The sequence below is a fragment of the Neodiprion lecontei genome, chromosome 7 (genome assembly GCF_021901455.1).
Source record: "Neodiprion lecontei isolate iyNeoLeco1 chromosome 7, iyNeoLeco1.1, whole genome shotgun sequence".
NCBI classification, from domain to species: Eukaryota; Metazoa; Arthropoda; class Insecta; order Hymenoptera; family Diprionidae; genus Neodiprion; species Neodiprion lecontei.
In genome coordinates, this window is record NC_060266.1 from 8867593 (window position 1) to 8888358 (window position 20766).

The 20766-nt window shown below is 39.7% G+C and overlaps 1 protein-coding gene across 1 annotated transcript in view; it reads right to left on the minus strand.

The window, feature by feature from the left end:
- Positions 1-20766, minus strand: part of LOC107227614 (dynein axonemal heavy chain 2) — a 732784-nt gene that overhangs the window by 372885 nt on the left and 339133 nt on the right. The window contains exons 18-19 of the mRNA XM_046746102.1: positions 6849-7140; positions 6645-6736 (exon numbers count right to left, since the gene is read on the minus strand). Coding sequence (XP_046602058.1) covers positions 6645-6736; positions 6849-7140 — 384 coding nt within the window. The remainder of the gene's footprint in view (positions 1-6644; positions 6737-6848; positions 7141-20766) is intronic.

The following is a 20766-nucleotide window of genomic DNA, read 5'->3' on the forward strand; positions in this document are numbered from 1 at the left end:
TGGTGAAAATGGTTGTCTCCGTATCTTTCTTCTAGGTTTTTTTTTTTCTTGATTTCTTTGTCATCTGGCTGGTAATCTTTTAATACTCTCCTCAATTCCGCCAAAGTGAACTAGCAGTCGTTATTTTTTTCGATATAGGAAAAAATAGGCTCTGTACCTGTACCTTCGCAACACGCGTGAACATTTGATTTAAAACATAACGATTGAAACATCTTTATTCACGTCAAATAATTGCTCATGGTGGATACTTTGCTTCGATCTGTACACTGTTCACTAAGGTCACCTTCTGATCTATTGACTAACTGTGTCGTCTCTTATCGTGACGACATGCCGTGTTGCAGTTTTTGTCGAACGTAGGAGACGTCCTGAATTTGAGGTAACGACTCTCGCGTCCGAGAGAATAACACCGAGGTTTACATATGTTTTTGTATGGATTATTGAAATTGTCTCGACTTCAACTGCTATTTTGCATTTTCACATACCGTTATACTCACTCATACTACATTCACGCACACATGCTTGAACATTCCGAACATTTCTATACATATATATTTTTGTTTCACTAATTAAACTATATTTAGAAAAGGGGCGCTGCCCGCTAGGACATAGCGGCGGAGAAGCAATAGTTGATCATATGAAATTAGCACGAAGATCGAAAATGTATTTTGTTTTTTTTTTTTTTGTTTTTAGTCGTTAATTGAAACTTGATTCCAAACAGTTGACAATACCGCACGAAGCGGTGACACGGTTTGCATTGACTTGTTAGACGATTACCAGAGAAGTGTTCATTTGTCGTCAACGGTCCTAGACAACACGCTTTTTGCACCGACAAAATCTTGGTATGAAGTATCCCTACTTGCTGGGGAATCAGGAGTAGGATCGGATTTGATATATCTAATGGGGAGGATGCAAATTTTAATAATTGGTCGTTTTAATAGTGAATGAGCGGTGTTAATTGTCGCGACACGTATGCGATCGTCGGGACTCGGATGACACTCGGTTATTCGACCTAAAAGCCATTTTGTTGGTGGCAAATGTTCGTTTCGCACGAGCACTATATCACCGACTCGCAACTTGTTTCTAATTTGTGTCCATTTTGGTTGGATTTAAAGCGAATGGATGTATTCGCTTGACCAGTGTTTCCAAAATACCTCCAGCATTTGTCGCAAGAGTTTGCACTGAGACAATCGATTCTCGTTGAGATTGAGCAAGGATGGCATCGGAACACTAGTTAGCGGTGTACCTATCAGAAAATGTCCTGGTGTGAGTGCGGAAAGCTCTTCAGGTTCGGCACCTCAGGAACCGATGGGTCACGAGTTGAGGCATGCTTCTATTTGTGTTGATAGCGTTGTAAATTCCTCGAACGTTACAGTTTTTGCACCTAAAACGCGTCTTGAATTACGTTTTGTACATTTTATACCCACTTTCCATAGACCTCTGAAGTGGAAGAATCCTAGAGGAATAAAATATCAGGTGGCGTTGTCAGTGACTAATACATTGCTTAGATCGGTATTTCGTATTATTGATCTGTACGCATTTTGAAGTACTTTGTCTGCTCCTATAAAGGTGGTACCGTTATCGCTGTATAGATCGGATTGTAACCCGCACCGTGAGACAAAGCGACGGAAAGCAGCAAGAAAGGCTTCTTTTGTATAGTCTGAAACGAACTCGAGATTTAACTGTGCGAGTTGACAGGCAAACGAATAGAACGAGGTATGATTTGAACGATTTGTGACCTCAACCTTTTAAAGTACGAACTTACAAAAGACCTGCGTAGTCAAGCCCGCTGTCTTGAAATGGACGACTTGGAGTAGTTCGTGTGGCGGGTAAGTTTCCCATGATTTGCTACGGTACCGCAGCGTGCTCTCGGACACGCGTAACGCATTTGTATAAAAGATTTCCCACAAACGATCATTGGCCTACAATCTAATAATTTTGTAGTAAAAAACTGGTCGTAAGTTGTGGACCACTATGTAGGAAGCGTAAATGCGAGTGTTCTACGATTGGAGTAGTAATACGATGTCTTGGCAAAATTATAGGATGTTTTTCATCGAACGATAGAAATGATCGTTAAAGACGACTACCTACGCGGAGAATACTGAATTCGTCGATAAATGGATTAAGTGACCGCATCGCTGATCGTCCTGGCAACGGTAGTTGTGAGGTTATTGCGTTTATTTCTTGTTTTAAGAACTCGGACTGTGCAATTTTGATCTAATATTGTTTTTCGTTAAGGATTTCATCGCCTGAAAGTCTGAATTTTGACGCGCGAGGTTCACGTTTAACGTACGCGACGATACGCATGCAATATGCAGTGATGCGTAAGAGTCTGGGCCATGACGAGATTTCAGTGGGGAGTTCCCAGGATGGAGTCGGTACCGCTGCAACGTGCACGGTTTGTTCGGAAATGGTTTTCTGTCCGAGTGCGATTTCGGGCACACATGGCCACGATGTTTTGTTATTTTTAAGCCACGGTGGCCCTTGCCACCATAGATGATGGTTGTAAAGCTCTGATGCTGTTAGTCCCCAGGACGTACAGTCCGCGGGATTTTGAGCTGTAGAAACATGATTCCATGTGACCCTAGGAACTTGGGTTTGTATCAAAGCTACTCGATTAGCAACGAACGTAGGCCAAGCAGATGGATGCTCTTTGAGCCATGACAGAACGACGGTAGAGTCGCTCCATGCGTAAGTAGTACATGATGTTAATTGCATCGGGTCTATAACGTATCTGATTAATATTGCGAGCAGCGTTGCTGTGCATAACTCGACTCGCGGTACGATAATGGTTCGTACCGGCACAACTTTTGACTTAGCTGTTAACAGGCTAATTTGAGCGTCATTATCTTCATCGACTACGCGTAAGTAAAAGAAGGCTGCGTACGCGCGAGTGGAGGCGTCCGCGAAACCGTGAATTTGACACTGAGTCTCGTTTGACTTGAGCTGATTCCGTCTGGGCATTGATATAATGTTGATGTCGGTTATATTAGCGCAATAATTTGTCCATTTTTCGGCTAAATTAGGGGGGAATTCGTCATCTAAATCTGATTACAAAATTGAGAGCTCTTGAATTAATATTTTTGCAACAATAAACACCGGCGATAACCAACCGAGGGGATCAAATAATTTCGCGATTACTGACAATACAGCGCGTTTCGTAAGGCGATCTTGTTTCGGCATTGCGGCGTTGAAGCAAAATGCAACGGTTTCCGGTAACCAACTAATACCGAGAACTTTAATTGGTTCGCACGAATCGAAGAATCGGATTTTTGTGACTTCTCGATCTGTTTTTGGAATTTTCTCCAATAGTGGAGGGTAACTTGTCATCCATTTACGTAATGTAAAGGCTCCGCGAGTTAGTAATTTCTCAATTTCGAGTCGTAGTGAATTCTCAGTAGTTTCGTCATTTGCTCCGAATAACGCGTCGTCTACACAGAATTGTTGGCGCAGTATTGGAGCTGCCAACGGGAAGTAATTTTCTTCATCTTCAGCTAATTATTTGAGTACGTGGTTTGCTAGATACGGGGCAGATGCGGTACCGTGTGTGGCCGTAACAAATCGGTACGGAACTATTGGGGTACTGGGCGTTGAGCGCCACAGTACCTGTTGATACCTCGTGTCTTCAGGGTCGACGAGAATCTGTCTGTACATTTTTGTAATATCAGCAGTGAAACTGAATTGATGTGTGCGCCACTTCAAGATCATGGCTGGTGAGTCAGCTTGAAGTTTTGGACCTACCATGAGATGGTCATCAAGTGACATAGCGTTGGACGTTCGACTCGATGCATTGAATACCACTCGTAATCTTGTAGTACTACTGTCTTTGATTACAGGGTGGTGCGGTAGGAAAACATCGGGATCGGATTCTGGGGAATTGAAAGTCGTCGATACCATATGCCCGAAATCTAAATATTCCTGCATAAAATCACAGTACGGAGTGACTAGCTCAGGAATACGTGTGAATTTACGTTCTAATTTGAGCATCCAATTTACCGCTGTTTGGTTTGATGCACCAAGTTCAACAGCATTTGAGTTCTTAAATGGTAGTTTAACTTGATAACGTCCATCTGGTAAACGTCTATGTGTCGCGGCAAAGTGCGTTTCACATTGATTTTCGGTCCTTTGTAAGAGGTGAACAGATTGGAATTTCTTCGAGTTCCCAAAAACGTCTTAGTTCTAGCGATAAGTTTGACTCTGGCATCGTTGGATGAGTATTTAAGTTGGTCAAATTCTCGCTCGTGTTTGTCGCAACTGGTCCTGAGAGAATTTTGTGCACTGGGCGATCCAGACGACCCACGTTTTATCCTTTACGTAGAATACTCGCATAAATTTCTGCCCCGAGAATTAATTGGATTGGATCAGCACTATTTTGATCAGGATCAACTAACTCGAGATTATTCAAATGATTCCAATTCAGACTGGTTACGGTACCTTTTGGTACGTACGAGGTTAATTTTTGAAAAACAAGAGCTTTGCATTTCATTGACGAACCATTGCGATTGCAGGGTTTGAGAGTTAACGAAACAACAGACCGGCCAATGCCTGCTGCTGAGCCCCCCAATTCCGGTGACCGTTGACTGTACTTTTCTCCGCGGTAGTCGTAAGTTTTGAACAATCGACTCGGTCACGAATGAAGTTTGCGATGCCTGATCGAAGAGCGCTCGAACTTTCATAATTCACCCGTTTGGCGCCTCGAGCCGTACCCAAGTAGTGGCTAGCATAACAGCACTCGAAGCAGGCTCTTTCTCAAATGCATGAAGAGATTGCACACTAGTGGATGCGCTTGTGCCACTAGCGGATTCAGGTTGCTTCGGTATCGAAGCTTTGAGCGATTGAATTTTTTATACAGTATTCCCTGAAAGGACCGCTACTGATGTTTGTTCAATTTTCCGTTTATGTGGAAAATCGGCAATATACATGAGTGTATGATGCTTCTTCTTGCAATGACATCACACGTGCTTGCTTGGGCATGGCTGAGTGTTGTGATTAATTGATAAACAATTATAACACCAATGTTTTTCGCGAACCAGTTTTTGTCTTTGTTCGACCATCGTGATTTTGAGCGATTCGCACTTATAAATCGAATGCTCACTATCGCGTGCATGACATTTCATTGTCGTAGACAAATGGGATTTAACTGAATTTGTGGTACCTTTTCCGGTATCAGTTTTTTACCCGTTATGCTCGATGTGTGTATTGACATTGTCTCGAGGACACGAATTCGGTGATCAAGAAAATTTGTGATTTCGTCATAGGTGGGATAATACTCTTTTTAACTTATTTCATTTGTCATTCTCGTCGAGAGCCTGGGTCAAGCTGGCGGATGATTACAAACGCTAAAACGTTATCCCACGTGTCTACGTTACGATTCAAATTCTTCAACGCGCGCACAGCTTCGCAAGTCTCTAGAAATATTTGATATTGGAAACTGTCTGGTGCTGTACGTGAGGTTTATGTAACTGAAACTACGTTCATACAATTTGAACGAGTTTTTACTCGTTGCATTACCTTCAAAGTTGTGAAAGAGAACTTTTCTGCACTACCTCCGTCAACAACTCAACTACTTCGTAGTTTTTATCAATACTATCACCCGCGGAAATCATCCCCGACTTTGTTCCCTTGTTACGTAATGTACTGGTTTTTGACAGGAGCTAGCACAGACAATCGAATTTGTGGTGTGTGCCCATTATATAGGAACTTTTTACTCGTGAGAGGCTTTCACGCACTTACGGCTCCTACGGCATATTACTCTCCTCGCAAAATCCCTATTTCATGCGCACTTTCCATGAAAATAACTCTCCTTAAGATGGTACCTCAATATGTTTAGGAATGGTGGGGTGACAAGTGTAGAAAAATTGGAAATAACATAGGAGATAACATGAAATTCATGAACACGAAAAGACCATTTAATCCTTTTAGTCACAGTGGGATGCTCAACATCCCATCTTAAAAATTTCTATGTCCTAGCCTTATAACATTTTATTTTTAACTTCGAATGATCTTTGTTACTTCGTATAACCCAAAACATCACCAAGTAACAAGTTTCGGCCAGAATCGTCGAATATTGACAATTTTTTCTATTTTACATTCGCCATGTTGGATTTAGAAATTATAAAATTTTGACGTCAAATTCGTACTCAGTGATCCCTCAGAAGCCCTCAAGTAATGAAATTCAGGTCAAAATATTAAGTTTAAAAATGCCTGGCTTAGAGGATTGATTGGGTTTCCTATGGCACAAAGTTCAATTATAAACAAATCCGAATATATAAAGATTAAAATATATTAAGCCACAATGTGAAGTCGTAAAATGGACAAGAAACTAGCATACGGAGATACAAAATTGCCAGAATTTTTCCAGTTTACCTTTCCGCATTTCGACTATTCTATCTTACAACTTTGTGCATTCCAAAATTCTATAAAAAGAGATTGTGGTAATTTTAAAAATCTGACGTTAAGACTCTTTCCTTCCATAAATTTCCCAAATTGTCACCCATCCTCTTGTAATTTACTATGAAGCGGCAAAGAAAAAGGTACACCAATAGCCTGCTCAACTCGCTTGTGTACCATCATAAATGAGATTTTTACTAAAAAGAAACAAGTACTATGATCTCTTTTACTATCTAAACAGAGCTGAAAGTAAGTACCTTATTATCATCCATCACACTATTCATATTTTCTATCCAAACAGCATCAACAGGGCCGTCAAAGAGTATCCATTTCTCATGTGGGGTATCTTCTGTTGATAAAGTAAAATATCAAAATATCGAAAATTATGATCATTTGCTGGCCTTGGTTTGAAAAATTTTGCATTTATCAGTCCAATTTCTCTTAAGTGTCCAGATATTTACCTGCACAAGTCTTCCGCATGATAGAAGATATCACACCGTCGAGCCATTCACCAGTCAACAGGTTGTATTCTCCATACAACTCACCAAGGTTCGAAGCCTTTGGATTAATTGGATACTCAGACACGAGATTCGCACCAGGTTTCCCATCTTTTTTCATTTGTGACAAAGTGTTCTTTAGCAACTTCCATGTCACTGATTTGGCTGTATTCGATTGTCCGACAATCATGGTCGAATGTCGAGAATTTTTTGTTTCGTAAAGTTCAATCACTTTCGTAATCGTAATTGGAATGACCTAGAATATTGATATCTGAGATAAGAAACCTATGCAACAATTTCAAGACCAATTTATTACTAATGCATTGTGATCTAAGGATCAAATGGCAGAGTTCAGTTTCTTTTATGAATTTTTATCGATGGAGCTACGACGAGAGTGTGAATGCGTCAAGAAAGTTACGGAGGCTGGTAAGAAAAATTGAAATCTAGTCACGTGACTCAAGTTTTTGCACCTTATTGATTGATATTAATTACGTTACTATGCAAAACCTCAAACGGGTGGTCTATATAGATGCCAAGTATTTATTAGTTGAAGTTGTACTTCTTATACGCGGATGCTTATGGCGGTATGTGAGAGGCATGCGGCAAAATGCCGCTTACCGTCAAAATGTCGGACAAATAATGTAGACATATTAACGAAAAATTATCTAAATGGTATATGGTACTCTAAAGAAAATGTACGCGATGTATGAAGATCTTTATCTGTTTCGTTTGCAAATGATAGTAAAAAATATGAAGTCTTTTACACGTGATTCCACATATAATCCTCGAACGAATGCTCATAAAATAATTTTTTGGAATTGTATAATAGCGAAATACAAGTTAGTTCATTTGCAAAAAGTGATTACATGACAAACGATGCATATTACAGTAGTAATTTCTCGAAGACAATTACCTTGAAGATTTTAATTTTTAATTTTAATGGTTCAGAACGTCGTCGAGAAGAATCTGCCGGGCCCATATATGAGCATAGGCCTAATAACGAGAGTGGATACATAAGGAGGACTCCAGACCAAGGTTTGACCTACTGTGCATGCCGTACCATGGAAAATTTGAAATCCACGATGACGTCACAGCGATCGGCAGAAGATCGAAAATGTTCAGGAACGTTTTGGTTAACCTTGAGCGGTTTTCGCCAAGATATCAATCACCCTACATTCCACAATTTAGAGTTTCGAGAATTGTTTTTGTTAACCTGGACGCCTAGGCGCCTGTGTGATGTCAACCACCCCACATTTTTATTTCACGATATCAACCATCGTGACGTTTTTTCCCATAACTTATAATTCCAAGAACTGATTGTGAGACGGAAGTCCGGTGTAATATCAACTATCTCACAATCTATGTCCACCAAATGACATTCAATAAATCAACCGCAGTTCCGTTATGTTTTTCAAATGAAGCAACTGTTTCAAAATTCCGCTCTTGATAGTTAAGGTAAACTTGTGAAATTAATTCACGAATGTTTCTGAAAAAAAGGTTTATTAAGAAAAATGTGAGATGACAGCTGTAATTACTTTATAACGTTAATACCAAATTTGTTTTATTTAACAGTATCATAACCAGCTTGTGCACAAATGTATTAATTGCTTAGCGTCGCTTTCCGTACAGTATGAAGTTCCAGGAACCAATTTTGAAGTATCATGGCGTTTGGACCTGCACAATTTACGTTTGGTGTTATATGCTTATCACATCGTACAGGCGCAGTTAACGTTTTTTGTATGTCTCGAAGTAATAAACAGCCCAAGTCCAGCGAATCAATGATTTGAACTTTGGGTACAAATTTATTTAGGTAATTTCTATTCTCTGCTCCTGTCACGTACACAGTGTAAACTCTTATCAAATTGTTCATTCAACTTTCTCAAATAGTATATTTCCAAAGCTTCAAGGTAGACCGTGAAAATTGCGTTATAACCATGAATGTTGGTTTTTATATTTGGTGTGTAGACAATTACATTTGTAAGGTGGCATGAAAAGAAACGTCGAAGGTTGTGCTTCCGAATCGAGTGAAATTACAGCCAATTCTTATAACGAAAGGTGTTATTACTAGATCCATGAAAGCCTCCATCTTTAAACTGCGCAAGGTGGCAGGAATGAGTCAGCTTTATATCACCTTTGTTACTTCACTACTGTGTGGATTGTATTCGATAATACGATAATGAACAATCAAGCAGTACGCTGATGTTTGAGCTGAAAAGTTGGATTTACTTAGCTTTCAGTTCAAGCGAATGTCAACAGGTCTGTGCTTTGAGGATGCGTCTGTTCTTTCGACTTGTTTGGGAACTCAAAATGGCAATTCAGGTTTTTCAAGCTGAGTGGAAGTTTTCACAGTTCTAACGTATTTCGATGTGGTAGAAAGTAGAGGATATTCGTGCAATTCCCAAGTAAGAAAGCTCTTCGAAATGGCGGATCTTTCGCAATGATATTCAGCAGGTTAACTTTCCTCTGATCCACAACTTTCAAATACGGTATGAGTCTTCCCATTATGTTAATCACGATTTTGAATTCCATTTCTTGAGTCTGCACAATTGCATACACGTCACTTTTTGATTTCGTCAAAGTTGACTCATGTTTGGCATTGGCAACAATCTTGCAGTAGTCTTCAGCGAAACCCAATATCATGCGCAGCGGTATCTATACAACAAAATTACCCTCGACGTCGGTTAATTTTTCCTTTTTCACTACTTCAAGTCATCCAGTGTTCTCCATCAGCCAATACTGACCAGGGTTCAGGGAAGTCAAATCCGTCATGAGACTTGTCAAGTCAACATTCTTGCTTCTCAATCAATCAATCTGAACAGCATAAATTTCACAGCAAATTTCTTGAAAAAAATGACAGATGGCGTTTTTCACGAGCTGTATGTTTTCATTCACTGTAACATCAGCTTTGTGGAGTCGTCCATTAATATGTACCAAACTTTTGCTGGGCAGTATGTATACATACTTATGCTAACTAATAATTCGAATTTCATCGCTGTGTCGAAAGCTGATAAGGCATGAGGTTTGTGCGCGTGAATTTTGTAGTGCGCAATGGATTCGTCAAAGACGATCCGTGTATAAATTTAACTGATTTCCTCTTCAATGGTACGTAGCAGATAATGAAACAGCAAAATTGTTATCTCATTTATGGGTATTTTCTTTTCCAAAAGGTGTCAGCTTCAGACCTAGAGCTGTCAGGACCTTCACGTTCCGAGGTGTTAACGGTTCGAGAATTAATCAGTAACTGACTTGAACGGGACATGTCGACTTACTGATTATTGTGATTACTTAAATGACTCATATTGCGATTTGATGCGTAGGCGCAAGATCTTATACCTTAGTTGGACAGTCAGGAAAAACTCGTGAATAGTGTATGTGTACTTTACGTCTATTGACGTAGACACCCGTTGTAATGCTGCCCTTAAGCCGCAACGCGTTGACTTTGAATATGGCTACAGGCGCCTCTCATTCGTGAGTTCTATTAGCCTCAAATACACGCGGTGTAAATCTCAAGAGTTGAACAATGGAATCCTTTGGATCACAGTTTATAATGTGGTTGCATGTGATTTCGCTGCTTAATGTGTCACTGTTAGGCTTGATGCTAAACCTAATGTTTGTATTTTTTAGTACGATTTGAAGATACTTCTCTATATCCTCGATCTTATAACTGCAAGTAGGTATGGTGATCACTTTATCAGCCACGTAAATTTCATTTTGACTGACATCAACGTTGGGAATCGAATTAAAGGTTAACAACTCTACAAATCCAAGAGCATAACTTTTGTCACGAGCAAGTTCAATCGGTGAAAAATGTTGCGCCTCGAGAATCGTAGAGGTTCCCGGTATCGTTAATGTAAACGAATAATACACGACTACGAATGATAGATAGGCTTTGTTGAATTATATACGATGTTGTGACATGATAAGCCTACGAATGTGTACACAAAAGTTTGATTGGACTGTTGTGTGGATATAATCCTTGACCACTAGGCGGAACGAACGAGGAGTCCGCAGCTTGGGAGGAACACGGAATGAGACACTCTACAAGAAGATGCTGACGTAACCCCCTAATACCTCGTAGTCCGCATTTCCGTTTTTCTCTTAATTGTGTCGTACCTATAACGAAAAGGTAGAATGGCGTCTCCTAGCTACGAAAAATTGCAAAACTGACTTCGACAAATAAACCAAGCCAAATTGAATAAACAGAAGCAATAATAAATAAACGGTGGTTCAAAGAAGCAGCATAACTTCACACTGACGATAGCTGCTTCTGGATACCATGAGAAGCAGAACATTGACGATAGACGCATCTGGACACCACGAGAAGCAGAACATTGTGGAGTGAACCAGTTTGGCACAAAAAGGCGTATTTCAACTGTATGATCGAATGGACGGATGAATGAGTGATTTTTAATTATTTACATGTACAATTTTATTTATACATTTACACATCTTTAATTTATTTATTTTACAAAGTAACGAATAAGTCTTTTGGCTTCAATGTACGTGTGAGTCTTTATAAAATTTACGTAGTTTAGATTAATGTTATATAAATTAATAAGTTTTTAAATTTCTAAAGTAGTACCAGAAATATAAATGTTTCAATGTTTATACTGTTCACCGCATATAAATTTTAGACACTAGTGTCCGCATTCAAATGCATCGTAAATCTAGAACCTTCCGTAATTGTATTTGATGCTACCAGCGCTGTGATACTTTTATGAGGTGCACGGGTGGTTAAAGCTTGCCGAAACTGTAAAAGTAAACGACATTGTTGTTATGTTTTTTGTGCGCAACCCAGTGTATTCCTGGACTCTCTTTATCGTCAAAGTTGACTACAGCTAACTGATTCTTTCGTAGGCCATTTTTGGGTATTGGGATTTGTTAATGACGCACAGAGGATCTTGCACCGTTAACATAGGTTTATTCGATAATAATATTTCCAATGGCCGTTTGACATAGGTGTATGTACTCTATCGAGGTCGAGCCAGACTTACTGTTGGCAGACGATGACAATACAATATTTGTTTACATACATTGGTTATGTGTAGCTAGAAGGCATATTCACACATAACTAATATTTCAACATCGGGCATTCTGTTTTGCATGAAAAAACAGCGGGAATACGATATCTTAAAGATGTTCGCATATTTCAATATATCCCAATCAGTCAATGCTCAACGTGGTACCTTCGCAGCTAGTTTTTTGGAAGATGGAGATGCCTGAGGTATTGACAAGGAACATCCTCGAAGTGTCCGTCTCCGGTTTTGATGAAACTTGGCATCAATGATAAGTATGCTAAAATAAGAGATGGATATTTTTTTATATCGGCTGAAATTAATTTAAAGGGTGTTGAACTATCCCCATGAAATGCTATTTTTTACAATTCCCATGCATAATATGGCCTAAGGTACAGATCGCAGGGAAACGTGATTTCTAGGAGTTTCTGACGCTGCTTTTTATAAATCTGAAGTACAAATTAAAACGTTTAAAACGTTTATAATGGCAGATCCAATGGATGACGTTATGGAAGAAAAATCGATCGATCTTCACCAAAAAGAGGTAGAAGCTATTTTTGAAGTCGCTGATTATGGATCCACCAGCTTGGAATCCCGCAATGCAGGGATCTTCGTTGGCTCCACCTACGCAGCCTCGACATCCTTCCTTCGAAATCGTCGCTATTCCGCCACTCATTGTCAGAAATTTCCTCGACTTCGTTGCTGACTTCCTGCTTGATTCCGTTGAAACTTGAAAAACAAAAGAAACAAAAAGCCTGAAATATCTTATTCGATACTCGGTACAGTGTCCCTTCTCGGAATTTCGGATGCGTGACTGCAAGTTCTGGTGCTCTTTTACAGATACTTTACTATATGATACCGAAAACCCCTGTCCTTTTGGTTCTGCCCAGGATTCAGTGAGCCGCTTGTAACGGGCATCAAAAATGCCACGTTACAATAGGTACAATTTTATTTTACATCACATTTACAACGCCGTAATTATGAAGCTCAATTTATTTTCAGGTCTTGTAGCTCTGTAAAAGCGTATCGGTCGTGTTTGGAAATATGATCCGCTTATCGGCATTCCAGCTCAGTGCCATCTTCTTCTATTCGATGCTATAGACCTGATGCTTCTGACTTAGTATAAGACTCTGATATCTGACCAAATTTTAATGTTGTAAACCACACTTCAAATGATCATCAAAAGTTATCGTTGTTAATAGCGATCCTTTGACACCAGTGGCTTGTTCTTTATCTTTATCCTCCTCCGACAATCTAAATGATTACAATTTCACTCTGAAGCCATTGAATTCTGTCATTTTTTTTCCATTACACTCGTCTTTCATCAAACCGAGGACGTTTTTGTTAACCAACGGTATGCCGTACCCATTATCAAGTGAATAAGCGGATGTTTCACATCCATCTAGATTCCGTTTAATGCATTTGTATATGTTGGTAACGGTGAATTTGTACATCAGACTATCCGTATCAGTATACATCAATTTTGTGTCATGCCCAAATTTCGTTTCAATATAATCGTAGTGAAAATCGTAAACGAAGGATTTAGAAAGATATAGAATGGAGAATCCTGCATATAATGGTTTGTTGAGTTTGACTTTCGTTTTACTCAATTCAACTATTATCTTATTTTTATCAAAAATGGTACAACTGTGAAAGTTTGGTTTGGTAATGGTAGCTCTAGCACTAATGGTAGCATTGTCCACCCTGTTCTTTCTGACATTTTTTAACGTTTTATCGAGAACTGCGTGATTCATTAACTTAGAGAACGTTTTTTTCGCATTCGTTATTCGATTTTTCCGCAAATTGGTATTTAAATACATGTATTTTTTGAGCCATAGCATTTGCCTAAGTTAGAGAACTCTGAAATTTTGACCAACTTTAGACCCAATTGTAAACATTGTTTCAAAACACAGCAATGAAAAATGTGGTTTTGCTTGGAAAGCAGCGTGGTTGTCAATATCGGTTGCTTACTATTTGAGATCGGAGGTACCTAGTGCTCCGGGCATAGTGGTAAATTATTTTGCATTTCATGCAGTTCCTCAGCTCTTGACGACCAACTCGTGAAACACCAATAACTCCGGCCCTGACCAACGCGCGGGCCCGCAAACTCATGCGTTCGCCCCTGAGCTCACTTTCCAGTCGCGCGCCGCAGCGAGCGTCATCCACTACGTCACGCGCGCCGCTAACGCCACCCACACAGCCAAGCGCGCGTCCCGCAACCAGCTCACCGAGTTTCCCGCTATCAAGTGTGGGCCGCGGCCGGGATATGAAACCAACGAAATCGACCATCGATATCACAGCTTCGGTATCACTGATTCTTGGAATACCTACTACCACAGTTTCGGTATCACTAATTCTTGGACTTCTACTACAAGCCAGACCAGCAGCCAAGAAGCCATATCAGTACGCTCTACTTCTTCAGAAGCAAGCAGTTTCAAACTTCGCATGATTGGCACCTCCACTCTGGCTCCAGCCAGCGTAATCGAAGGGACTTGCTCCCAAAACTCACCAGCTCCCTGGGTACTCCATCTGGTGGAGTTTTCGCCGCGGCCCCTCACAAGGCCACCCAGTGTTTTGCTATCTCTCTGGGTCATTAGACGAGCAAGATTTACCTCACCAAGATACAGCCGAGATGTCCTACCTTTGCTGTCTCCATTGAAGGCGTTACCAACCACATACAACACGTCGGCCACCCAAACTACCACACAGTCCGACAGCGAGTGGGAGTCTTCATAGCCCATGAACCAAGCAGAAAATCGCCAGCCTCCGACACCACCAAGTTCACCTGAAAGCCGCTACACGCCACCACCTGTCACTACGCCGATACACAGCTACACATCTTTGCTGCAGCCTCCACCGCAACACAGGCGAACAATCACCGTTCCTTCCATTACTTGGAAGCCAAAACATTCAATTTGTTGTATATAAATGTATATAGTTGATAAATAAACAAGCATAAGTCTCATCTTTGACTTCAGCAGCGACCAACTCCCTCCATGCGGCTCTGTCGAAGCGCTAACCACATCTAGCACATCAGCATATTTCAAATCTACCTCTAATATGTAATTGAACTCCACTGCATCTGAGATGGTGAGAACGTCAAATTACCTAAAATTCAATATTCGTTTAAATGTACTTCATAGCAGAACAAATATCATAGTAGCACTGTGTTAGGCCCCGACGTACCGCCTTGGCGTACCTTTTTCAAAATTCCATTTCATTTCATTTCTTCAATTTCTTCAATGCACAGATGTTATTTCATCAAAATCTCAAATTCTAATAACGGCGAGTTCCACCCCTCCTGGCAAAAGTCACGTAGAGACCAACCATGATCCCTAGTATGAGGTTCGACGTACTTCTATTTAACTGGTATCAAGAACGGAGATAAAGGACTGCTGAATTAGCATCAGTAGCGCTTAGCTTGATAATATCCCTCTTTTTAAGTTAAAACTATAACCAACAACTAGGATAAACCACTACCTTTGGAACCACCAAATTAAAATAGATTACTCAATAGGATGTATGAATGAATGTGTGAACATTGTCTGTAAATATCTCTTCTTCATATTTTTAATATGTCACCGACAAGATTGAGAATCGTCGGAACACCGTCGAAGAGCGTGAAGTAACGCTGACCATGTGGATTGGGGCACCAGGTCGCCCTCGCACCTCATTGGCTAATTACCGTTGTAACTTATTACAACTGCAGCTTCTTGGACCCTCAGGCCGAAGAAGCCGCGTCTTTCGTCTGTTAAGTCTTGAGGTGCGTGGACCTCAACCCGTATTAGCCCTTCTTGAGCAATAGTAGCGTTCGGAAAATCTTAGTTGTGACCGGCCTGAAGTCTCGCGCTAATTCGTCAAATTCGAGCATCCAGTTATTCTGTTAGCTTCAAAAGACTCACTATCTTCTACGTTTCCATCTTTTCTGTGCTTCACTAAATCTCATGATTTCGAGAATAGACATTTTTATGCCATTCTATTTTCCGTAATTAAATTGAGTTCGGCCCTGATTCAACCGAATCAGGTAATTTTAAGTGCTAATAATAATAACTACATTATCATTTTTAATAAATAAGCTTTGGAATCATTTTTAACATATATCAAAATCAACAAATTGACACTTTTAACCATAGCTTTTGATAGTAAAGTATCATTCTAAATCTACGAAGACTAAGTGCCCGACGTTCAACATCGTTCGATTCATCAACTCTTCCGAACTTGAGGTGAGGCCCTGGTCCAGAATTCTACTGACGTAGACCGACACGATCCGACGGCTCTCAATCTCGTCGACTGATTCACCTAAAGATAAGTCATTCCGAGTGCTAATCTTCGACATTGAACGAATTCCTGTTTTTACCTTTATAATCAAAATTTACTTTTGTAATATCCACTCAAAAGCAAGTCTAGAATTGGTGGCTAGCTTCACTAACACAATTAAATAATACGTATTGTTTCCAAGATTGAACAAACAAGAATTGACAACAGGAAATATAATTAATTCAAGATAATCTAAAAAGAGAGATACAATATCGAATAATCACGAACAGCTAATAATAACCATCGTTCAAGATAGATTTTCGAGATATCAAACAATAATATCATGTAGAATAAAATAACACACGATTTGCTCAAACACGCAAACGGTCAAATTTTGTGATTCTGCAGCTTCTCTGCATTTGAATATAAATTCGTCCGTCGGCGTGGACCGTTATATAAACTCAAACGCTGTATAAATTGTTACTTTCGGCTTTTATGTCATTATCACCATTCATTGTTATCAGACATTTCAATCACCAAATGATACAGAATATACTTTATCTTTTACCAGTTAAATCATATTAAACCATTTATTTTGAACAACCTTTTTCCCATTTTCGTTATTATAAAATTGCCTCAACAATTTAAACAAACCTCACAGACCTGTACAGGACTATAGCAACACGATCCTACAAATTACCGGCTTATCGAAAGGTAGGTCTTTCCCTTAGTTTTAATTTTTATTCACTGTCGTTACGTGGGAGCAACCTTGATTATTCAATTAATCATTAATTACCACCGCTCAGTACACTCTCACCCCCATGTAACAACCGTATAAATTATTCAAGTCAGAGTAAATGAGATATGATTCTTCCAGTACCAGATGGAAAGCATCTTCCATGTATCTAGTATTAGCCTTTGAATATCGGTTAGTTACTCCCTCTGCACTTGATCTTCAATGGCACTAATAATATCATCTAAGCCTAAAGGTGGTAAAAATTAACCTGAAGATGGGCGGTGGGCAGCCCAACCGAAACGTTGTCCATATAATAAATTGGCGGTTTCTACCTGACCTACTTCAACGAATTTACTTTACTACAAAAAAAAAAAAAATAATAACTTGTTAATTGAGACAAATTTTGAAACCCCGCATAATGATTGGTTGGATCAAAAAAAAAAAAATTATTTCCCGTATCAACATCATCGTTATCTTTAGTAATTTCGATTTATAACACTAAAAAATGAATAACAGGTTCGACAGACCTAATCGGTACATTTCACTTCTTTTTTCCCATTATCTTGGTCTATACCATAAACATTGATGAAAGGTGCGTTAAAATTTTCAAATTTTGAAATGCTGTTTCTAACTAGAGATATGTAAAACTTTATATCAAACCTGAAATGAAATGTGTGTACGAGCTGATTCGGTTGTTATGATTATTGGTTGGATTCAGACCTGCAGTGACCGACTAAAGAAAACGGTGGAAGTCACTGTTTTGGATGTTTACCACAGCTTTCAAATCTGTAATATCCGTCGGTGACGAGATGTAGCCATGTAGACCACCCTGTAGTGGCGTATACTTGTTGATGTTAACATTGAGATTTATAATTGCAATTAACGAGCGGCCTGAGTCCTTTTCCTAGAAATCTTCCGCCTTTGTTAACAAACGGTCTGTGACATTTCAGATGAACCATTCGTTAATATTTGTTAACTGGAGGATGATTTCGGTTCTCGTATTAAAAAATTCAATCTCTTCAACCGTGTGATCATCTCTTCTTACGTTGAATTTACAAACCAGGATATTGTTGATTTTCAGGCCCCCCACTCTCTGCTAAGCGTTTTTTACTCTCGTAACAGAAAGTTCCTTTGCGTCTTCTAGAAAACTCTCCCCGATTTTGTGTTTTTATTTGACGACGGATTCGGTTTAAATTCTCTCCTCGAAAATAGACTGTAATTTTTGCCAGTGTACTTGATCACTTCTTCTTTGTTTGCGCGTACCATGACCCGTATTCGAAAGTCGTTTGAATTTTTCCGCAAGTGTTTTCAAGACGAGTCCAATCGTTGTGATAAGTCTCGACTCTTCTCTAACCATTGATGGCTTTCGCAATATTTTGTTCAGAAACTGGATATTATGAGTTCTCAATTCAATCCGTTTTGGAATTTCTGCCGTTGACGATGATTTGTTCAAGATTTTGTATGGGGATTACATGTTGTTGATCAATTTCAAACATTTTGTGGATTCCATCTCCAGCTTTTTCTACTTCTCACGTGCGCTTGGCCAGTTTAAAGTTGAACGATCGTTTTCCAGGGTGAGAATAATTTTTATATGTCCACTTATAGATATATACAACCAGCTCATCATGTTTTGGATTCCAAGAGCAATAGTAACCTAACTCCCCAGGTCCCAAGGCTTTTACCCTGTCCTTGTCAAAAATAATTCTGGGAACTATTAATTGTGGAATGTCACGTGGTTGATAGCAGATCGGAATTCCGATTCGCAAACAGTACTTGGAATTATGAGTCAAGGAGAAAAAATGTGACATGATTGATGTCGTAGAAGAAAAATGTGGGGTACTTGATATCACACAGACATCCGGGTTGACGAAAAGAATTTTTAACGCTATTAATTGTGGAACGTCACGTGGTTGATATCAGATCGGAATTCGAACTTGTTAGAATATAAGGTATATGTAGTGTATGATGGTGGGGAGTGAGATGGGAGAGACACGAGTACGCGAGCGCGAGCAGGCAGTCAGGCTGGAACCGTTATCGCCGAAACACTGTAAGCCCTCGGGCCATGTACCTACTAGATATAAGTAAATAAAGTATCTATCTGTAGCGTGTGGTAATCGATGAGTAATCCTTTCTCTCGCCCTTGCGTATACTAGACGTTACAGTATACATATTATATTGTATGAGAGTGAGAGAAATACAAATACTAGTGTATGCCTCTTTCTGTAATCCCCATGTAGGTGTGTGTCGTATGAGAAAAGAAAGAGGAACGCGGGCAACAGATCAGGTGTGTGCCGCGTATCTCACTTCTACTTCTACTTCCTCTAAGACTCGAACAAGGTACGGGGCGTTAGAGATCACGTATTGCTGATTGTCTATCTAAATTCCTTTATTTTCTTTATTAAATATTCCGCAACAGGACTCACAAACAGTTCTTGGAATTATGAGTCGTGGAGAAAAAATGTGACATGGTTAACATCGCGGAAAAAGAATGTGGAGAGGTTCATATCAGACATGCATCCGGGTCGACGAAAACACTTCTCGGAGCTATTAATTGCGGAATGTAGGGTGGTTGATATCGCATGAGAAGCCGCTCAAGGTTAACCAGAACATTCCTAAACATTTTTGATTTTCCATTTGAATTTGAAATTTCGCGCAGTTGCGCGTGCGCAGTAGGTCAAACCATGTTCCAGAGTCCCCCTTATGAGTCTACTAACAAGGGTGATTTACAAAAGAACGTTCAGAAATATGCACAAAGCGACTACGAGTTATGATTATGTGTCGTGAAATAATCCTAGAACAGCTGGGATAATTAAGCAGAAATGCTAAAAAATTTGAAAATCAAGTTTTACGAATTATTTCAAGGTGCAGCAACTGAGAAAACTGTAATGCCAAAATGTAATGATGATATTTTCTCATTTTTGTAGCTCATACACTTGGGGACAATGAATCTGAGATGGCTGATTTTTTACACTAAACATTTATGTTGGCAACACAGAAAAACCTACAGCGCCGTAGTTGGCCGAGCGCGAAGCAAACTCAATCTCAGTAAACATAACATAACCCATGACTCTTGAATCTTGACTCTGTTTGACTACGTAATACAATATTGTTAACGTCAAAATTTTGTCAGCCATTTGCAATAACTGTTTAAAACCGCACTTCCTCAAAGGCAGCCGTATAACGAATACTTAAGCGCTTAGGACTGTCCTTTAATGTAAGTTTTTCCGGTTTAACTTTTACTATATCATTAGATATGAATTCTAAACATGTTTGTGCTCGATGAGCGCCTACCAAGTTCTCTGTAATTAAATTAGTTGTTACTTTTGTTTTTTTTCCAATAAATAGCCTGATGATGGCTGGTTGGGCCTAGCCAAAACGTCGCTAAAAAAATCTTAACGGTTTTACACCTGTTAAAATGGACCTTGCACGACGAATTCTTTACTCATATACCTTCGCGGGTCTCGAAAATCCACACGTATAACTCGTCTAGCTAGTTAGGGTGCATCAGCTGGGTGGGACACACGCTATCCTCGTGGGGGTGATCTCATCATCGCCTCTGGGCTACACCCTTTTGCGATCTCCCCTCCACACCCTGCTACGTAATATGGGCCTTGAGATGTGGGAACCGCGCCATAGGCTAAGGCGGAGGTACCTTCCCTAATAGTATACAGATTGATCGGGGTGCTGTTCCCCATAACATTAAGACCGTCCCTCATAAGATAATTAGAGTAGAATAAGACGTGTCAGACAGGCTAGCGACACGTAGGTTCGAAATCGAGGATGCCCTCTTGTAGTTCCTACTCTTATGCAATTAGATCTGATATTACTTCTGTCTAATAAATTTTCTGCCGCCAAATAGTTTTCTCGGACTTTT